The 22,683-nt window shown below is 39.0% G+C and overlaps 3 protein-coding genes across 7 annotated transcripts in view; 2 read left to right on the top strand and 1 right to left on the bottom strand.

Annotated features, from left to right (window-relative positions):
• Positions 1 to 11,824, top strand: part of Mrtf (Myocardin-related transcription factor) — a 44,272-nt gene extending 32,448 nt beyond the window's left edge. For 3 of the 4 annotated variants that reach the window (XM_066398383.1, XM_066398374.1, XM_066398390.1), the window contains exons 2-4: positions 2,636 to 2,866; positions 4,816 to 4,881; positions 5,867 to 11,824. In XM_066398383.1, coding sequence (XP_066254480.1) covers positions 2,743 to 2,866; positions 4,816 to 4,881; positions 5,867 to 8,385 — 2,709 coding nt within the window. In that variant the 5' untranslated portion in view covers positions 2,636 to 2,742 and the 3' untranslated portion in view covers positions 8,386 to 11,824. Of the gene's footprint in view, positions 1 to 2,635; positions 2,867 to 4,370; positions 4,741 to 4,815; positions 4,882 to 5,866 lie in introns of those variants that run through there. The other variant, XM_066398398.1, reaches the window with a different exon arrangement.
• LOC136412049 (protein-L-histidine N-pros-methyltransferase) overlaps positions 1 to 22,683 on the bottom strand; it is a 210,724-nt gene that overhangs the window by 83,257 nt on the left and 104,784 nt on the right. The window lies entirely within an intron of this gene.
• unc-13-4A (BAI1 associated protein 3) overlaps positions 18,236 to 22,683 on the top strand; it is a 59,038-nt gene continuing 54,590 nt past the window's right edge. Inside the window, exon 1 of the mRNA XM_066391216.1 lies at positions 18,236 to 18,406. The gene's annotated coding sequence lies outside the window, so the exon portion shown is untranslated. The remainder of the gene's footprint in view (positions 18,407 to 22,683) is intronic.

The following is a 22,683-nucleotide window of genomic DNA, read 5'->3' as shown; positions in this document are numbered from 1 at the left end:
GGCGCGTTCACAGTCCTTGTCGGGCGTTCGCAGAGTGTTTTAGGCATGTCTGCTGCTCCACAAAGTAAATTTGCTAAATTGGTTGTTTGCACGCACCGTATGTTGATTCTTCCAACTAAAAGTCAATTTGGAAGAAATACTCAAGGTATTTTTTTAAACATTTCCTAGAGATTTCTTTTCGTCCAAGGCAATTTTGTCCGTTTTGTTTTTCATTTGGAGTAATTTTTAGATTCTCTATTTTGAAGGTTTAAAAGAATTATTAGTATTTTTTGATACACAGCATACTCATTTTTGAAAATTTGCGACATATTTTCGAGTTCCGGAATCTCCTAGACTGGTTGTGTGAGAGCCAATATTAAACAGGATGCCATATTTTTTAACTTTCGAAATGCATTGAAAATCGTTGATATAACTTGCGTTTTTTTTTACATTTTTATTAGGTATGCACCATAACCGACAATTATAGTACACTGTAGCGTGCATAAAACTGCATTTATGATAGCTACATGATTATTGATAATGATATATGGTTACTAGTCAAGCAGTATTAGACATTTTAATTCCGCCTTGCCTCTATACTTTGACAAATTCATAACACTTCTCTGCATATTTTGACGCCTGAAAATCTCAATCAATTGTGATAGTGGTGGCATTTAGAGAATTTACACATATGGAGCGCTGCAGAATTTGAATTTGATCTGACAAGCAACTGTTAAATTGATCTTTTGAAAATTACAGATTAAAAATTTCTGATTCCAGCGTAATGCGCTTTACCTTTTTGAGTCAGCGTTAAGACAAAATGCAGCAGCTTCAATAAAGCGCCACAGTGCTGCTCTTCTCTGAATGCGGCCACTAAAACATTTATAATAAAAATATTATGTGATAATTCGTCTTTAACGGTATTGCGCGAACTTTAAGGGCCTTCTTCTATACTTCATATTACTATTACAAAAACTATTTTCAAAGCACTAAACTCTTCATGTTTGTTTGACTGAAACTTTTTGTGTCTTACCTTATTTATTTTGGTTCACAGCGTTAAATTTCTGTGCATGAAAATACAGTGACACATCATTTCATTTGATGCAGTGTAGTGATTTTAGAATTGGATTTGGAATTTTGGCCTAAAAAATGATTTTTGACACTTTCTTTCGGAAACAGCTTTTTTATTTTTCTGTGAGATGTTTTCGATCTTAAGTTGAACGTGAATGTAGAAGTTTGATAACTTCCTTTATTAGTCTATTAGAGGAATTCTTGCGAATTTTGAAATATTTGAAATTCTTCACAGTTTTCGCACTCGCTCCTGAGCTAGTATGGTTCACTAGATTTTTTGTGCTTCTTCGGTTTTTTCCTCCAGATATACCGAGTGCCTGGAAAGATTTTTAGAACTCAATGGGATCTATAATTTTTCTGAAAGACTTTTCATACTCCTTGGATACTCTTGTGAATTTTTTGTTGAATTATTTCAATTCTGCTGAATTTAGTTCTGCATTCACTAAAGATGTCTGGATTCTTAGGAAATGCTATTTATTTTGGATAAAGACTTGGAAACCTGATGATGTCGATATAGAATGAGATTAGTAAACAAAGCGTTTCAGAAATGTTCTCCAAGGTTAATTTTCTCCAAAGTATTTTGTTTTTGCAATAATCACTGTTCCCATTATGCAGGAGCATATTTGAAGTGTTGTTGGCTGCCAACAGTGCATTTACACTTTCTCGTTAAATTAAACCTACATAAAATTCGACAAGGAAATTGACAAGAATACGCATACATTGTAAAATCTCAAAAGGTTTAATATTCCAGAAATGGCTTAAGTACAATTATCACGTGGTGCTTTAAATAGGTAAGATTTTCGGTTTTCCGAGATCTCGTCTAACTTGAACTAACCACAAAAAACTTACCCGATATACGCAAAAACGTTCCTTACAGTAATAGTCTATTCTAATACGACTCTGGCATAGGATGGAGAATCATGTTTTAACTCAAAAATATAATATAAACATATGTCGGAAAACAATTAGTTTTTGAGATACTGGGTGTCAGAATTTTGGGTTTTTTTCAATTGAATCCTAAACTAGTATAAATCATATTTATCATTGCGTGCAAAAATTGCCAGCGAGTTGATTTCTCAAAGAGAATAATTCATATAACCACCACCGGTCCGGTCCTGCTAACTATTGTCGTCTCCCGAAGGCTTAAACCTAGCCGAGTCCCTGTTTCGTAACATCTCCGTCGGTTCGAAATGAGGCATTTTTCTGGCAACGGTCCAGACGGTCCGAAATCCATGTTTGCGTAAATTATTACGAACGCTCAATTAATGTTATTGGACCATTTCAGACGCCAACGTGGTTTAATTAAGCTTCGACCCAAATGGCAGCTGTCAATTACTGCCGTCGTACAGTGTTGCCAAATTTTCCAAATGGAGTGTGGAGGGTTCCCTTGGCGTCACCGCCTCCATGTGGACGCTCGTCTAAAACAAAGTCGTAATATTTCAGCGAAAATTATGCAAAAGTGAAAACAGATGACTAACAACTAACCTACGGTATTGATAGTGAGCGTTACAATGAATCTATTTTTGTAATTATTATACTGATGCGAGTGTATAGTCCTAACGAGAAAATTTTGATTTTCTTCCAGAATCGAGTCACCGAAGTGATCCAGGCAGCGGATACTGGCAACTCCAGTTGGACCGGGATTTGGTGGACACCATCTCGGCCATCTACCCGGAGTGGTTCAAGGACAACATGGCGGAGGGTGGGGGGAATGGTGGAGGGGCGAATGGAAGTCGCTCTGCTTCCCCCTTCCGGGAATCGCCCCCGAAAGCGATTATCGACTCTTCGCCGATCCATATGGATCAAAACAAGGAATGTGAGTTTTAAAAAAATAGTTTGGCGTAGTTTAAAAAAATAAGTGGGACGAAATGTTTTGGGGCATGGATTGATCTCAATAGCGCCGGATTCCGAGCCAATTTTCGCAGAAAAACTTTGACAGCAGTATATTTAGGTTTAGCAATAATAATAATACGGTGAAAGACAGCGAATAATTTCAATGTTACATAAGAGTCTAATAATAAAACGTTCAGGTAGTGGCACTTTCGTCCTTTTGACACAAACAAATTGTGGGCGGCCGGAACGGACGAGTTATTTTGCTCGGCGCGTGAGAGTCGAATTTATTATTTATATTTGCTCTCTTTAATTGTTTAATCTGCCAAACATTCGTAGACGCTTCGCATAAGTCTGTTTTATTGTCCGTCGAGACGATTGCCAAGGACCGGGGCTCCTGCGATTTGTTCGGCTCTTTTCCCTCCTTTTTGCTCATATTTTAACAAAAAAGAAATCTCCTTAGATGGCTCCTTAGACAATATCCGCAACTTTTACGGCCCGTTGATAGATGGCGACAACTGCTTGATTCAGCTCTTCTTGCGAGCACTTCACAAAAACTTTTCTTTCTCAACAAACTTAACCGAGACGTAATTAATTTAATGTTATTCCGTCCCACGTTACTAATTTTTTTGTTGGGTAATAATTATATGCAAATTGTTAATTTAAAATCCCACTCATTAGGACAGGTTTTATTAAGTGTTATACTAAAGGTTTAGTCACGGAAATTATTTTAAGTTTGGAATTTTTAATGTTTACGCAGAAGCAGAAACGAGAAATATGAAATAAGTAATAAAATTGCAAAATGGAAATGTGCAAGCAAATCCGCTTTGCGCCCATTCCACTGGTTGCCATTGATTACTATAGATAGATAGATAATAAAAATCAACATAAATAGTTTAAAAAATCTGAGAATAATTTTTTTCTATTTCACATTTTCCAATTTTTCTTTCCGGAATTCTACGAATATTTCATTAAGAGTACCGCTTTCTGATTTTTATTTATTGTGATATGATCGCGGTCACCAACCATTTTTGCACTTTCATAGCGCTATAATTTCCAAACGGCTTACGCCCGAGAAAATGGTTTTTACATTCCTGTCTCATAGCGTTTTCGACGTGTTACTCTGGGATTGCTCGAAAATGAATCATCTGACGTCACTCGTCGGCTTTAGATTGCTTGCGATCTGGTTTGGACCGGCTACTACGAAAATAACCATGTGCAGATTTGGAGCGACGAACAAGGGTGTTAGGGATGACAGAGGGTCGATTCCCAATCGTTTTTTTTTAACGCGATAAATACAAAAACCAATCATACGTGTATTCGTGCATATTAGTGACACTTTGGTTCATAATGACTTATAGAATCCCTCAAGTCTGGGTATATTCTGATCCCTTGCATATCTGTCAGCTTGATCCGACACTATTTTCTATCGGATCACTGGTCAAAAGTAATAACTAACAAAGATAAGAATTTTAGAAAAAATTCGGACAAGTGGCGCCTACACATCTTAGCCCGAGGCCGAGGTCTTCGGGGCGGGGATCCCACTATGCGTTCCGCCCGGCCATCGTCCAATTTCGAATTTCATTTATTCGCAATCCTGCAGTTGTTTATTTATTCGTCTCTCTCCCTGTCGCAATCGCATTGACATTGGCCGGTCGATTACCACCATTTGGTCGCATTTCGATCAGAACATCTGTGCGTTTTCGGTGGATGTTTGCCGATCTTTACCAACAGAACCTGTCGGGTTGTCACCCCAGTCGCCCTTTGAACGTGGAATGTGCCTCGGTGCCGTCCATTCGGTGACCCAAAATCTCGCAGACATCGAAAGATGAACTCTGCCGGACCACGCGTTTTTCTCAGGTTGGGTCCCTTTTTCCACATTTTGACTCGTTTAATGGCCAGAGTGGGTGTCTTAACTTGTTCCTTTTGTTGCAGCCCTCAAGGTGAAACTTCTTCTGCGGAGGCCGCTAGACCAGCTGGTAGCGCAGGGAATAATGCCCCGTAAGTATTAGTGATTTATTACTAATTTTATCGACACGAAATCTGCTTGTTAGGTCGATTTGACCCAAAAATCAAAACTGCAAGCGAATTTGGTCGCATCAATCTTAATTATGATAAAATTCCTCGGACAGAGATTGAATACACTCTGTAAAGGGCAGTTCCTCGGACATTTGGTCGTTAACACGCAAATATTGAAAGAATCGACGACATTGTGCGGCATAAATTTCACTTTCATTGAATGGCGTTGAAGAAGCACGATTTAGATTCGATTCGAGGAGCCGCCGAAATTCGATTACGAAACGCTGTCATAGCGAGGACCGAAGGAACAACACATGGGCGCCTTATAGGCTTTAAATTCTTTCGAAAAGGCACACATTCCTCTAATCCACATGTGCTGCAAATTGCCCATCGAAAACGCTCGTTTTCGATAAAGAAAAAGCAGGCTGCAGGATAAAAATACCGAAAAAGAGTTAATAACCTTCGTATCTTTTGTTTGGCATTGATTAAGACGCGGTGTTGCAATGTTGAACAACGATCGATGCCCGAGGAATGACATAATCCCGTGTTTTTTCTTCAATTTGTTCTAGTTAATCAGCAAAAATGCGAAAAATCCGCGTCCTGCTTGCACTTACGTGAAATTAGTTCATTGCACGCTTGAATATGGATTAGAGTTACTCAGATACGTCAAAGTTTATCTTTTACAAAGCATTTCAAGGTGGTTTTTCCAATTTCATTCCTTCCCATGCTAGAAGAACAAATACAGACGGCTGCAATGACATTGACTTTGGCGTACTATCGAAACAAGTTTTTCACAAATAATGCGTACAAGGCTTATTGGTCATCACTAAGGACTATCTTGTCATAGTAGTTTTTTGTCGCCTCTATTACTCTTTTGATTGTGATTTGTAATACTTTAGTTTGCTTTTAATTCTAAAATGAAACGTATCGTAAGGTTATTTTTTAACATCAGATTTTGTTGTTTCAGCCCACGGGCAACGCCGGTCGGCAGAACGTGCGAGAACGGGTGACATTCTGAAGGCGAAAATCCAGCAACGGCCGCCCCGACAAGAACTAGAACGCAGACATATTCTCGAGGCGGATGCGCTGCACGCAGACCCGAGCCTGGCCGAGCGGCAGCGCATGCTCAAGAAGGCTCGCCTGGCCGACCAGCTCAATGACCAACTTTCCCATCGGCCAGGGCCGCTGGAGCTGATCCAGAAAAACATCCTGCATACCGAGGAGCCGATCGAACAGGCGGTCAAGACAGGCAAAATCCCTTACAAAGCCACCAGCGAGGGCGCGTTAAAACGGCCGCAACATCCCCTTAATTACGTTAATCCCGAGGAGGACTCCCAGGGCAGTTCGGAGGGAGACAGTGCTGTGAGTCCGGGACCTAGTGATGTGCTCGAGACCGCAGCTAAGTCTGCGGGCATCGTGGTGTCCCTAATCCGACCTTCTGAAGGAACCGCCGTGGTTCTGACCACAGCCGCGCCTGTTAAAGACAATGGAGGTGATTTAGTGTTTGCGGACTTGTGCAGACCGTTGCTGTCTCAAGGAAGCGCGGCAAGTCCCGCGTCTCTAGTATCGTCGACGTCGAGCCTGAGTCCATTGTCTTCGATTGCTAGTCCGGTGCCGAGTGCAACCTCTCAACCTGCAACTCCTACTCCCGTTCCACCACCTCCACCGTTACCCTTGAGCACTAGAGTGGTACCATCCGGGCTGAAATGCGACGCCCCGGGCAAGGACAAGAACAAGAAAAAGTCTAAGTCTAAGTCGGCTCCTAAGGCCAGAACAATTAAGTTTCATGAATACAAAGGACCGCCAAGCGCGCAGAAGAGCAACTGCATTTTAAACAGCAACGGAGAGAGCAGCTATGACTTGCTGCTGAAACAGCAAACACTGCTTCTGCAATTTCAGTTGCAGTTACAGCACAAATTTCCCCAGATTATCTTGCCAGGGCCTCAAAAGACCGCCACTGAACCAACTCCAAACAGCGCTTCGAGTCCCAGCAGTAGCGCTAGCCTGAATGTTCAACTGCCTTCTCCGGCACCTTCTACCTCATCGGAATCGTCCTCAACACCCAGCAGAATCACCGGCAAGCTTGAAGATATGAAAGTGAGCGATCTGAAAGCGGAACTCAAGAGGCGCAGTCTTCCAGTCTCAGGATGCAAACCCCAACTTATTGAGCGACTCAAATCTTTCTCGAGTCAGAGTTCTGACACTATAAATCACAATCCCAGTTCGGTAGAGTCGACAGCCACCAGTATGGACCAATCGCAGGACTCTCCACAGGTCAAAGATGAGCAGTCAGAGCTGATGGATATCGGAGAGCCCCCAAGCCCCGTCCCTTCCATTCATAAACCTCCGGAGAAGAGTAACGAGGACCTAGTGCGGGAGCAGCAGAGACAGATAGAGGAGTTGCAGCGCGAACTCACGCTCAGCCAGCTAAAACTGCAGGCGCTGAATACCAACCGGGCGGAGAACAACACGCAGCTGCTGTTGCAGAAGCACTTGCAGGCCAAGCAGCAGGCTCAACAGCAAAACATTGCGTTGCAAGTAAAGCAGCTACTGGCAGAGACGAAGCAGGCCCAGGTGAACGAGGAACAGCAACGGCTGCAGCAACAACAGCACCTAGCGTTTCAGAATCAAAAGAATTTGGTGTTAGCGCCGGAGCAGCAAAAAAATTCCCCCTCGGTGGGGATCGTGCTCAACGGGACGGAAGCGACGTTTGTTTATCAACTGATGCAATGCAAGCCGCCAGTTAAACTGTCGAATGGTCACAACAAGGCCAACATACCCAACTTTTTGTTAGCGGATGTAAAACGCGAGTACATTGAGGAGGTAAAGCAGCCGCCCGAGATTAAAATCGAGTATAGGGATGTGAGTCAGAGCCCCAAGCCGCCGCCGCTCTATGAGGAGGCCACGAAACAGTTGAACAAGAAGAGCAGCGTTAAGAGTCAAATCGTGGATGATGTGCTGGAGATTTTGATTAAAAACGGGGAGCTCCCTGCCAGTGCCGCTTCATATCCTTCAACGCCCGGATCGGCAGGGCCCAAAGCACAGGAGCCGCTTTACCCGAACATGCAAGGAGTGACTGCAGACCTTGAGAACAACGTTCAAATGATCGACAGGTGTAGTCCCGAGCCCTCGGCCCTGAGCGGAATTGATCCCAATGAGTTGCTTGAGTCGCTGGACAACATGGACTTCAACCAGCTGGTTATGGACCTCGGGCAGCAGGGCAACCTAGACAACAACAACCTGCAGAGCGAAGTGCCCATGGACACCGATGAGTGGCTGGAAGCGCTGATGCCTAACGAGGCTCCATATGTGGCCTCGTTGGGCACCAATGGGAGCGCAGCTCCGCATAGCGATAACGTGGTAGGAATGAGCTTCGACCCTCTTTTAGGGATGGTCCAGGACCCGTTCGATCCGTTCAACTTGGAGGAATTCCGGGCGCCCGCGGACTTCACTCTGCCTTGGGACAAGGTGGACTACGCTACGTAATTATCGTTGTATTTTCCGTACGCTTCAATATTCCAGTGATGTGAAACCCGGGTCGATATTATTTGACATTCCACGTTACACGTAAATAGTGACTGTCGATTCGCCTATTTTTTTTTTTTTGTATGTATATGTAAAATAGGCGCGGGACCAGGACGGTCATCATGCAAACTGACCATCGACGCCGATTCACATCGATCACCAGCAGTCGGGATGATTCGCGAATACCTTGCATTGTATATTGTTTTTGTAGATATCTAACAGCATATAATTTTTTCTGATGGTTAACAATGTTTCTTGTACATATTATTATATTCTCATGGGCCTTAGTTGTGTTTCGCGCGTGAGGATCACAGACAACTTTGGGACGCTGGGTAGGTGTGTTTAGTTTAGCGTTTTGAACAGTGCCTTTAGAGCGCTGTCGGTCGGTTGTACAGGGTGATTCCCTATGTTTGTACCAATGGATCTTTCCGTTGTGACTATTTATTATATACAAATGTTTAAATTAACAAAGTTTCCTATTTTTTTAATTAGCCGTAAATTTTAACCAATTTGATAATGAAATTGTCAAACAAAGCAGTAACATGTTTTTACAGGATGCCACTTATACCGTGAAATTAAGAGATCTGTTTTCCTGAGTTGAAAAATACAGGAAACTGTACAGGGTTAGTTGTTTTGTGTTTACTGAAGGGATCTTTGGGACTACTAAGATTCCAAAAATACTTGATGCAGGAAATAAAGGATGTCCCATTAAAAAAAGCATTATGGTTTTTTGGGCGGATTGATGCTGGTAATTGGTTTAAATTTACGGCTGATTTAGAAGAGTTACAGCAAAATAATAAATTTCTAATTTAAACCTTTACGGAGTGTGATCTGAAATGTCCTTTGGTGAAAATACAGTAAGACATCCTGTATAAGGTGTCTCAAATTCGAACCTTACCATTCTCCTAAACTAAAGAGCCGATTAAATTATGATACCGTTGTTGCTCAAGAGATCGATAGTAAACCTTAAAGAGTTTTCTCTCTTGTTAACTTTTGACTCCCAGGAGTTTAAACTCCGTTTTCCACTAACTTCTAGAAATTTCCTCAGATGTGTTATCGCGGAAAAAGTTAATTTTCTCAAGTCATGAAGCGTCAAGCAAACCTAAGAGTATTGATTCTTAGTGGTCGGGAACCGAGAGAATTTTAATCTGAAAGAGATAATGTCTGAATGCGTCGATTTCTAGAAACTTTCGGTAGTTTTCAGAAAATACTAATTCGAATCCCGACATCCAAGGGTGTTCATTCCATTACGAAGTCTAGTCGAAACTGCCAATCAATACTTTCATGTCGATAATCCTCAAATGCAATAATTTTCCTGTCTTTTTCCTGTCCCGAGGGCTTATCCAATAGCAGTAACGTAATAATACATTGGGGATATCTGTAATTCTAAACTTTAATATGAAAAACAAAAGGAAAAAAATTAAACGAAAAATATTGACCCAACCCATACCCAAGCCTAGATATTAGAGGTCAAACCCGACCCGAAAGATTGATCTAAATTAACAACCGAGATTCGGTTAAGGCTGCGGGCCTGTCGGAGCGGGTCGGCTGGAGACGCGCAGTTAGGGCTCTTAAATTTGTTATGCACTGCAATTATAATGGAAAAGGAAACCCGTTATCAACGCACCAATTCCGTGTTCCAGAACTTTCGAGAAAGTTCAGCTCAGTTCATTCTACAATCCTTTCAACTTTCAATTTTAACAAAAACTTTTCTCTCTGGGCCGACATTACCTATTCAATGCTTCTTAAAGAATTATCACATTTTCACATTTTATCTCTAAAGAACGACTTATGGAAGTTTCTAACACCACCGATCCTATACAATCAGAGAAATTTTAGTCAGCCGTGGCTCCACTATCAATGAAACCCGAAAAAGTCAGGTGTATTTACAAAAATAAGTTGCCATTTGGCTCACTTTTATCCGATACCGTGAGAAAGTGAATAAAAATTTTGCTTTCGCTACTTGCAGCGGATGTGCAAAGTAAGAGGTACGGGTGGTCAAGTTATCGAGGACATATTCCGCCGTTTAGACTGGTCATTTTTTATACGTATATTCGATGGGTTACCTTTAGAAGTTAGGCATTTGGTGAAAAGTTCCTCAATCTCCATTTATCAAGTTTCAGTGACGGCGAATGTAAAATGCTGAAGTTTTTCTACACCTATCTAATTTTGCCAGAATACGGTCGATATCTGTCTCGTGAGATTTTCGAAATATCAATGGTAAGGAACGAATCTGAGACCTCCAGTGGCGGGTGTCTCAAGCTTAAGTATAACCGTCGAGATCTCAAAAACTACATGAACAGCGGTAAAAATGAAGTAAAATGTGATTTCGTCGTATGGCTTGAGGATCTCCCCTTGAATTTGGGTCATTCTCTAGTAACGCCTGTATTACAACGTTGCCAAGTTGAAAGGTCGCTAGTCATCTTAAAGTACTTAAAAAGCAATCTTCCGCTAATGGAGTAATTGGTTTGCTCATTATTTAATTGTTATTAACTTATTAATCTTCAGCGAAGCATTTTGTTTGATTTAAAAACGTAGTTATTAGTAGTAAAAATCAAAAGAACATCGCCCTCCATTTTGTTTTCTTTCTAAAGCAGATGAGCTTGCGTTAAGTGTATTTATTAGAATGTTTGGACCAAATTTAGTAGGTAGTTTGCGCGTCTATTTTAGAGGTGAAAACGAAAAATCCACTTCGTACTAAAATAATTTAGTAAAAGTAATTCCATTATTGTCGGTGTGAGGCAGTGGCGGCGCGTAAATGGCCTTCCAAAGTTGTCTCTTAAGGGCCGGTTGTTCTCTTGCCTGTGACGTAACCCTTAGCTAATCAAACGAACTCGGAAGAGCCGGCCCTGGTATAGGATAATAACTTACACAAGTGTACAGTTTTGTTTTCTTTTGGCATTAATTAGTATGAAATATTAGAATAATTAAATTTATTTTATTAGGCATATAATGTGGCAGCCAGTTTGTTGGCATGGCTGTGCAAGAAGGTGCGTTAATTTTTTGCGATTTTTATTCGGATCTCGGAAGTGGGCGCCATTTTGGCGCTTATTTTGGTGACCCTGCACTGAACATTTATTTACTTGTAAGGATTTGATATTTATACACACGTAACATCCGTATCCCGGGGCCTGGATTTTTATACACATCTTGTATTAAAAGTCTTGAAGCCTCGAACCAAACATACATGAAATCGTCGTTATTTCAGCCAAATACTGTTTCTAAAAGCATTGTATTTAGCTGTAATTTACAGTGTTGTGTCTTTTGCGCAGGCGCGGAGCGCGCCCCCTTTTAACGGTATGTGGATGAAAGAGATGCTTTCATTTATTAAATATACATATTTCTTCGTGATGACGATGATGATAATAATAATGATGATAATATAGAAAAGTATTTAAAATTTATGTTGTTTTATTTTAGCATATGTCAGCCAAATTCCCAGTTGCGAAACCAAGTAAAATCTAAATTAATTATTAAGTTTGATTATATAGATGAGCACTCAGAAACACCTTTAATAGACTGATGAAGAATCACCGCTCCTTGAGGGCAATGTTTTGATCATACTTCTCCCGTCTCATTGGGCGAACACTAAGGACCCAAGACTCCTCAACAAGATACACAGGCCATTGTAAAGAGTGATTTGGACTTCCAAGTCCTAATACTAGCTTCATCTGGTCAAGAGATTAACTCCGTCTGCTTTTCTCTTGAAATCACGCTATGATTGATTGGTATGGTCGAATTCTTCGATTTCTACCACACATGTGTAGAAAAATCGTACTTTCAGCTCCTAATTGTGTAGAAAAAACCATGACATAAATTGTTATAAATTTAGCGGATTTCGTAATGTTGGCCCTCACTTGCCCCACACTGTAAATAGAGTGGACTAGCTTCAGTTATCAAGACATTTAACGGTCTGGTTGGTGTGCAGTGACCTGAGAAAATTCCAAAGAAGTGTCCGACACTCTGCTAACTCCTCTTTATTTTTAACACTAAAATTTTAATAAATACTTAACTTTCATCTGTCCTATGTCAACACAATTAAACCTGTGGTAACACATTTTTGGGCTCCTACAAATGCAATCAACAGGCTTCTGACAACTCATAAACAAAAAACTGACAAAGATGATCTTGCTCTAACAAAAAGAGAAAATACTGCAAACCCAATGAACAAATTTGACCCAAAATAGTGCGTGTCCAATTATCACTTATCATGCTATGCGGGTCCAGAAAAAGCTATTAAAAACCAACTTTGAACACGTATCAATGCTAGAAATAAACTACTACTATCGCCCTCCGAAATCGTAGTGGGCTTTATCGACCTAACAATAGCCCCCGGCAGTGTTATCAATGGGGACATCAAGGCCATTCTGGAAACAATTGCTTTATCTGGCGGGAAAACGCAACAAAGCCGTAGGTATGTATTTTCGGCAGTAAACGGATGGCAACATCGCAAGAGGTACTTTATGTATCTATTTATAAGCGCAAACCTACACTTTTGAAAAAATGGCATTACAAAGCGAAAAAAGTTCTTACAATGAAAGGAACGGACTTCAAACGTAAAATTATTATGGCTGGAAATTATTATGTTACCGAAATGTAAAAGCTTCCATCGTATTTATGAACTTAAGAAAGGGCCTTTGAAATTCGTCGTCTTATAAAGAAAGCTTTGATCTGCGCCTTCAAAATGGGTCTAATGAAAAGAACACTTGATTCTTCAAAGGAATGTGGGGTTTCGAGCAAAGCCATCGAACTTAGTAAAATCATACTTTATTCCAGTTAAACCCTTAGTTAAAGTTTCGATTAAAATCTTCCACCTTTTAATAATTGCGGAGCTGCTGGCCTCGTTCGAAACGATAAGGCTGCCCGCTCAGCATTCGGCTTTAATCCCCTTTATAGCAGTGCTATTTTCGAAAATATCCTGAAAATAGTGCGGAATACGATCAAAGTTATGCACTCTTAACTTCCCCTAAAAAGGAGAAAAATTAAACTTTAATCGCCCTCGTTAGTTTCCAATGAATGCTTTTCGAACGAATTTTAAGTCTTGTGATGGGATTTGACTACTGTTCTCGCGGGGGTTTGCTTACATTTAGACGAAAAATTTCGTAAAGACCAATAACGTCGAATTAAAACTGTAAGAGCAACAAAACTTTCAACTTGAGACTCTAGTATTTGATGTAGAGAAACCGCCAGAATTACTTGAAGAACTTGGATGAACCAAAATATGGAAAATTGAAACCTTCTCAGTGTTTCTGTTAAAATTTCCCATGTTTGTTTCGAAGTTGTCGAAAAAATCATCTAATCAAATTTAGAATGTCCTGTATCGTTTCGTCAATCCTTACCCACAACCTGAACCTTAGCTAGTTTTCATTCAAATGCAGAGAGTTTTGTGTCTTATTCTCAGTTATTTTATAGATAAAATTGATGAGCACAACATGAATGTAATAGGCAAATACTGATTGATAAACGTAAAGACTTATATGAGTCATTCGGGAAACGGAATGAGTTGTCCTGACTTAAGATTAAGGCTGCGACAAGTGGCTACTAGTTACTGAAGCGGCAGGCATGCGCAACCCTTCCGATACTTTCGCAATAATTCCGATTTATTAGTAAACATTAATAAACCGGTACTTAATGGCGGAATTAATTTGAAAACCAAAAAGGTTATTGAGTGTAGGCGGATAAATGAGACGACTCAACAAACTTTATTAGGCACAAACACGATAATAGACGACACGCGAACTTCTTAGAAAACGCTTTGAACTAAATATTCAGAACACTTTTACCTCTATTACATCTTCTAACTACTACCTCAAGTATTGGCCTTTTTGATGTCGCACTGTCCTTTTATACAGGGCGGTCCAAATGCCATGGTTCGCCACTCCTTCAACCAACTTTTATCGTTTATTTTCATTATTTTCAACGTTTTCTTTGAGAAATTTCGTATCTGTTTAATTAGCTCATTCGGCAGCCTCTTGCAGCGCATCACCATGTCATCCCCTGGTACAACATTTTATATCACCTTGTGCTGTGTTCTCGTACCATTTTCCTGGACATTTTTACTATTGTACATCTTCCCAAAGTTATTACTTCACACTTTTAAGTTCAACTCCTTTTTGAACACTTTCCTCTTCATTAATACTTTCAGCGGTACTTCGAAATATTGATTTAGTAAGTAGAAAGTGTCACGACACGTTTAACGATTCATTATTTTTCTTTCACGTGTCACGTTTTCCTTTTTTGCTGCTTGTCGTCAACACTTTAATAGGAATTTCTGTTAAAGTCTCTAAGCTTTTAAGATATGTCAAAGGGCCTTCCACTTGGCCATGCTAAAAGTGAGCTGAAGTGTGTTTGTGTTCTATTTTGTATTCCCAAAGTCTAAGTGACTGACGAACTCTGTCGAAAACACCTGGATTGATTTTTTAAACTTTTTGTATTTCGAGAATGAAATGATTTCGGACGTACTTTTATAGGAAGTTTTTCCTTATTTTGACCCAATGAATATGTCATTAAAGTTGCGCCGTATGTTCAGGAAACAATCTACATAGACCATATATACAGGGTGTTTCCTAAATGTTAAACAAAAATTTAGGCGACTATTTTCTGAGTAATTTTAAGAATTTTTTGCCCTTTGACAATTTTAGGAAAAATACTTTGTTCCCTAGATACAAGGCCTTAAATGTTTATAGGCTAGATTTTTTCTTTTTAATAAAATGGTGAAAATAAGCATAGCAAGATAGTATGAATCTTGAAAATAACAATAGTAAACACGTTGAACGTCATTTAATTTGAATACGCTTCCAAATTTGTCACTTTTAATCTTTTTTTTATCACGAATACCTATACGAACGCTGATATGACTGACATGCATTTCATGTATAGACTTGCCGATGGAAATTCGTTACGGGCCAGGCAATTTTACATTGAACGATTTCCGAATCGTAATATTCCCAATCGAAAAATGTTCGAAAGAATTTATTTATGTCTTCGTGAAACAGGTAAATTAAAAGGAAGTGGAGATGCAGGAAGACCAGTGACAGTGAGAACGGCAAAATTGGAAGAGGTTTGGATGTTAGTAACAAGAATGTGTGGAAAGTTTTGAGGGAAAATTTGTTTTACCTGTACCACATACAACGTATTCAGGCTCTTCTTCCCACAGATTTTTCCCTTAAGGATTGCATTTTGTCAATGCCTTTTGCACACATTGGTGCAAATTCCGCAACTACTGTCGTTGATTCTTTTTACCGATAAAGAAAATTTCTCGAGAAATGCAATAAGAAATGTTCATAACAATCATGTATGGGCCAAAGAAAATCTATACGAAGTACTAGAAGTTAATTTTCGATACAAATTTTCGTTAAACGTTTGGGTTGGAATTGTGGGTGATTGGCTAATTGGACCAATATTTGTACCAAAAAGACTCCCAGGCGCAGTTTATCATAACTTTTTGGAACAATTGCTTCCTGTATTCCTTATAGATATACCATTGGCAACAAGAAATGCAATGTGGTTTATACACGATAGAGCACCTGTGCATTTTAATAGAATTGCTCGCGAGTTTTTAATGGAAACATATGGAAATCGCTAGATTGGTTGTGGTGGATCTCATTTATGGCCAGCTAGATCCTCAGACTTGAACCCTCTGGACTATTTCCTATGGGGTCATTTAAAAGCATTAGTTTACACTAATCCAGTGGAAAACTTGGAAGATTTGAGAAATCGTATAACTGATGGGTACAATTCAATAAAAAATAGCCTTGGCATTTTTTAAAGAGTTCGGCTGACAATGAGAAGGTTAGAAGCACGCATCTAAGCTAGCGGCAGTTATTTTGAATAATTATCGTAGCGTTTAATAAATTTCATGAAAAACATTTATCACCTTGTATTTAGGAAACAAAGCATTTTTCATCATCGAAAGATAAAAAATTCTTAAAATTACTTAGAGAATAGCCCCCTTAATTTTTTCCTAACATTTAGGAAACACCCTGTAGATACTTAACACATTTTCTTACTTTTCAATTAGGAACAAATCAAAATTGATAGAGGTAGACAAATAAAGTATCAAGGTACAAATTAGTTTTGTGGACTAGCATACTGCCAACTGTGGAAGGTGTGGCGCTAATGAAGAGAAAACGCTTGCTGCTGTTAATGTTACGTCGAAATTGACGTGTACGATATGATTCTTTACGTTTAAAAGAAATTATTAGTAACTGCAACGCACTGTAAAGGGTGTTCCAAATTCAAGTAGAGTCATTGGAATCTCGGAAAATATGAGAGATTCGAAGTCACTTAAATTGGGACAAGGTTGTACAATTGAGTACCCAAGAAAATATCACTTCGAACTCAGAAAAATTCTGAATAGTTCCGGAGATATCCAGAAAAAAACAAAAATTTGCTGTATCATTTTTATTTTTTCCTAACTTTATTTGAAGAGATTTTTCTAAACAAGTGTCTTAATTATTACCACTTTTTTTGAGATCTTTAAGCATATTAATTAGCATTTATTTACCAAAAATGGAAACTTGAATTATTACCATTCCATTTTAAAGAATTTAATTTGATCCGTAATTTAAATTATTTTTAATGCTACTTTTAAACTTTTTTTTCTTACAAATAGCTCTCTGAAGATAATTGAGGACTTTTATTACAAGCGTATTAGATTTTTATCATATCGCGCTTTTCAAGTGATGAGAACATTTTATTTTACTTTAATAATAATTAATATCAACTTTGTAATTACTGAATAAACTTGATAGATCGACAATTTGACAATTAAACGATTTCACAATTATTTACTTATTTAGAAAAAAAGTAGAAAGAATCCATAGCCACTGGCTTATCCAGATATGATTTTTTTCAATACTCATAAATTCTATCTATTTGTGATACATTATAAAACATCGTTTATGTTATTTATTTCGTATATTAAAATTGATTTAAAACATCTGCTATGCAAGCAGAAGAAACTGCAACGAAGACAAATTTATACTAAAAACGATATGTGGGAGAGTGATAGATATATGCACTTTTTAAGAGAATATTTTTATAATATCTACTACTTTTTCAGGGGTTGTTATACGTCACTGTTCTTAGAAGACGAAACGTCGGATTTCAAATTTCACAACCCCATCTTGTTGGGTCGAAAAAGTGATAATAATGAAGTGACGTTCGTTTTGAAGTATCTCTTCAAAACGTCAGGAAGAAATAAAAATGATATAGCAAAATTTCGTTTTTTTTCTGGGCATCTCCTGAAGTATTCGGAATTTTTCCGAGTTCAACGCAGTACTTTCTTGGGCACTAAATTATGCACTTTTGTCCCATTTTAAACGACCTCGTATCTCTTATAGTTTCTGAGATCTCAACGATACGCCTCGAATTTAGACCACCCCGTAAATTCAGAGGGCATTAGGTCACCTTCCTCAAAGATACGCAGTTTCAATGGCATGCATGCTTGCAGCTATCCTCCTTAGAGTCCCAAAGATGAGACAACAACAGACAAAGACGAGAAGCTACGACAGACTTTTTACGTATCCCACCGTGAGCTTTGTTTAGACAATAAAACAAACAAACGTGAATCGAAGCCACAAAATGTACGCGCCCCGCGTAAAACGCAGAACATGCTCTCTGCAACCGTCCTTAAGTAAATATAAACAAACACGAATCGTGGCCGTGCGTATCCTAAAAAGACAGTGCGTGTCAGCGGAACCGTCGAAGACGGGGCGTCCGCCTCCCGATCGATTGCGTCGGATGCGCCGAATCGTCGCACCTGTCCCACCGTGGCGCGTCCCGACGCTTCTCACTAGCGTCGCGACGCTTCACCCTCACGGACGCGCAAACCTGACGTATTGAGCATGTAAACGCGGCCGCCGACTGCGATAGGCATTTGTTTTTATTCACTCGGGCCGAGGACTACTTGTTGTATTTGAGCGCAAATTGTTGCGTCGCCACTCGTTCGTGCCAAGTTTGTTTTGACGTGAAGTTTGAGGTAAGTGTCATTTGTCTCTGGTCTCCTGCCAATCCTGAGAGCAGGAAGGAGGTTTCTTGATCTTTCACAGTGGGCATCCCGAGGAGATTCTGTGAGGAGACCTCAAGGGTAAACAATATCATTGTGTATCTTTGTTTGTTGTCCTTCAGCCCTTGGTAGCTGTCGTGATGGTACAGGGTCCTAATTGGACAATACGGGTAATCTATTTAACTATGCTTAACCAGCAATCAAGCACCAAATTTGCATTAAACCTGAATTTCCTCCGGATATGGCGCATAATTAGCAATATTCGACAAGCAGTGAATTGCACACTCCAATGGACATAATTAAAGCAAGAACTGAAATTAATTTTTTAATCGATACGTTTTGGTTACGCCGCTGGCTTTTTTTTGGTTATTTCCTGGATGTTTGTTATGTCTGACGTTGTTGCCGCCCTCGTTTGAGTACTATAGATTGAGGGGAGCATTTTAAATAATCAAAAAGATGTGACAACAATTATTTTTTTCTTTTGTTTTCGCGAAAGTAAAATATATTTATTTTCAAAAAAAAACTTCATGTTAGGCACATTTATATACTGGATTCCATGCTAATTCTACTGTTTATCTCCTAAAATCTACATTTTAAATTCAGATTAATTTTATATATACAGAGTGTCCGGAAATGGCATGCAAATATTTCGGGAGGCAATTTCTTGGGTTAAATTAAGATCATTCGTTTAAATATGATGTCGCAAACGCTTCGTTATTCAAATACAGAATGTTAAAGTTTTGAACTTTATCACAATCTTGCTTCAGAACCGTTTCAGATGTTGAGATATTAAGTTGAACTTTTTTGTAGCAAATAGTACTTAGTGTCTGGACAACTAGGTTTTAATAATCGTTGTTAAGAACTATAACGTGGTTCGTGTTTTGGGGTGAGGTACTATTTTTCCATCTCAAACATTTGTACTACTGGTCGCTCGGTCCCTAATCCTCAACTTACCACCTCAGTTAAGAATATTTTTATGTCTTGTATTTTTTGGTATCTATCTCTGTTTTCGAGGTACTCGTGAGAATAATGTACGTTTTTTTCCTATTGATTAGTTTTTGAATACGGACAACTTCAGGTGAATTTGAGTTGATATTTCGTTTATTTTCACAAATACAATAGGTCGACAACAGTTACTGATAGGGAAAAAATGCAAAACGAGAAAAAGTTTTTAAATTGAATATGAAATTTGGTTATTAGGAACTGAGCATCCAGTATTGGCCTAACCTAAACCAATACCATAACGTTATGGAAAAAGGGTACTCCGATGGTATTATGGGGGTGTCCTCATTTGTGTGAAAGCAATGTGCCTTTGTAGCTTAGCTGGTACAGCGATAGCCCGGAAAGCTGCTAGTGGTCATTGGTCCAATTCCAGTTGAAGATGGTGGAATTTTTTCCATAATTTTAATAATTCAATGATAAATTTATGTTAGCTTGCTCACTAGATATGAACATAAAGTTGTTCTTCTAATTCTAAGACTACTACATTATCAGATTATCGAATATCGACCTAATTAACAACCACTTCATTACAGCTACTCAAACGGATATCAGCCCTCCGGGTCCATTAATTACAGATGTTCCTCCAACGTGAAATCAAGGTGTGCCGGACCCCTCTTGTTGCGAGCAAGTGGATGAGATTTCATTAAAAATTCTTTTCGGCATTCCAAATGTACTGGTGATGAATAGATTCACCTACGTATGATATGACTATGTTGTCCAGAAATAATACCAGTTTTGATAGATACATATGTCTGAACTTAAGCCAATTAATATTTTATCCCTGTTCTCAAAGGTATGTTAATAATAAACTTTACTTAAACACGAATACAACAATTAATAAAATGCAAATGACTCGTACACTGCTTTGAAGTATATAAAATTATATACAAAAAGGCGTACTGCTGATCACTACAATGATTTTTTACATAACTCCTCGTCTTATGACATACCGTTCTTTTACACATCTATAGATTAGAATCCCGAGAAATTTCTGGATTGTCTTCGAATCATTGTATGCGTTACTCGTCTATGAGTTCCCGGGAATATTCTCGCAAGTCTATACCGGGACATCTTCACAAGTAGTTACATAGGCTGTCCATGTCCAGCATGCAAAATAAATACATCTAATTATATAGGCATCTCTCTTATTTGAAAGCGTAGAGGGTTAAGACTTCATATTAGGATATTATGTACGGGGCACCTCTCAGTGCGGTGTTACCAAGTTGTACAACTTTTCCCTAGATTTAGAGAAGTTTCATGTGCAACATTGATATGCTTCTTAGATTTAAGAATATGCCAAACTCATTATCTGGCCTTTAGGACAATATATTACCTATTGGGTATCAGGAAGCAGGTCAGTTATTTATGGTATCACGTCGGTCACTAATAAAGCCACATTGACAATACTAGTATGAAACTACTTGAAAGTGTTTGATAGAATCAACTTTGAGCTACTCTTAGCAACTCTTTTCAGCTTTACTCTAAGCCAAAATTCCATCATGCTCATAACCTTCACCCTCGACGTTAATATGTTTTCTCTTCTGGAGATCGAGCTTTTTCCTCCATAATTGATAGCGGGGTTCCGCATTGGGTCCATTTTTGTTCATTTTATATATCTCCTCATTCATGAAATATCTACAATTTTGTAACAGTTACGTGTATGCCGGCGACCCTCATACTGTATGAGATATCTGAAATTCGATGGTTTTACGGGGAATCTCAGTTATTATTGAAGTTTTATGAGTTTTACGATAAGAAGTCGCATGACGGAAATGTTGGAATAATATGACCAGAAACCGCAGTGTTTCCATCTCCCTTCATATATGTATATTAATCTTTTGTTGTATCTACGTACTGTTTGATACAATTGTTAGAACTCCTAAAATTGCCTCATACTGATTTGCTAGTGGCTTTTAAGTTCTCCTCGTACTCTAAGTCGTCCTCCTACCGCGTAATTTTATTCTGGAGCAAAAGTGTTGAAAACAATATGACAAAGTCGCTGTTTTAAGTACGTATAATCTTACAAACACTTCCCGGTCATAATCAAGCCCTTGTTTGTCAATTTAAACGCATCCTTCACCAGCTAAAACAGCCAATCAGACGCGGCTTTATCAAAGCACTAACAAAAGTGAGGAATAATCGCCCTAATGCCCTGAAACTAACTCCAGATTTGAGTGTTAATTCGATGGAGCAGCAGCAGAAGTTTGCTCTAGAAAATCAATCTCGCCTCGCAGAGTTTTCCGATTCTCCGAAGGAGTTTATGTCAGTTTTCGGTTACATGAACATGAGGCTTAACATGACAGCCGAACTTTGTTACACAAAAGTTGGCAGCCTTGTGATATTGTTTAGTTTAGAAGGTCGGAATGCTAAGGCTGTCAATTGAGCGACATTGCCGCACCTGAAAAGCCAATTAATGTCTGTCTCTGCTCGCGTTACGTATATATTTGATCTTGCACTAAATATTTTTTCGTTTTCAATTAAGTCTCCCCAGGCCAGATTTGCTTGAAAAGATATTCTTTCGTTTCATTAATTACCTGCCAACGATTGGATTTAGAAGCTGAAATTTATTGAAAGGTAACTAATTAATTTTTCATGGCAGTTGGTAAAGGTCTTCATCAATCCAGTTTCCCCAGGAGAAAAATATACGATTGAATCAATTTATATCAAATAAGAAAAAAGTTCAGTAATGAAAATCATAGCGATGTGACAATGCTTTTGTAATGTTTGTGGCATGTCACAGTGACAGGATCAACATCGCCCTAAAAGTACTGTGCTGCGAGGGTGCCCTTATTTGTACTCGACTCTATTTTTCTTCGAGGTAATGTAAAAATATACAAATTAAATTGACACTGAACTAACATAACTTCGTTTAGCTTCCTTCGCAGTGGGCCTTGAGAAATGTTTGACAGTCACATTGGTTTCAAAACAGTTGAGCAACGCGAGGTTGCCATTTGATTCTTTTTAAAGGTGTTGCGATATTTTAAGGCTTATCATCTTTTTGAAGGACACCAACGCGACTTGTGGCCGCCCTTTCGCCATCGGTATAATGCACCCTGCCGCCTACCGCTATTACATCAAAACCTTTTCCATGTCACGTTGCCGGAGACTTTATTGTTCCGCAGAAAAACAAAAACCAATCTATTTCCCCGGTTTACTCAGACCTCTTAATTGAAAAATAACGTTGATTTCCCTGCACCACAGTGACGTGCCGTCATATTTTGCCTCTGGGAAAGAGTCCGTTTCAAAAC

Source organism: Euwallacea similis, chromosome 1, assembly GCF_039881205.1.
Source record: "Euwallacea similis isolate ESF13 chromosome 1, ESF131.1, whole genome shotgun sequence".
NCBI classification, from domain to species: Eukaryota; Metazoa; Arthropoda; class Insecta; order Coleoptera; family Curculionidae; genus Euwallacea; species Euwallacea similis.
The sequence above is the reverse complement of the archived record's forward strand: the minus strand, read 5'-3'. Positions and strand labels throughout refer to the sequence as shown.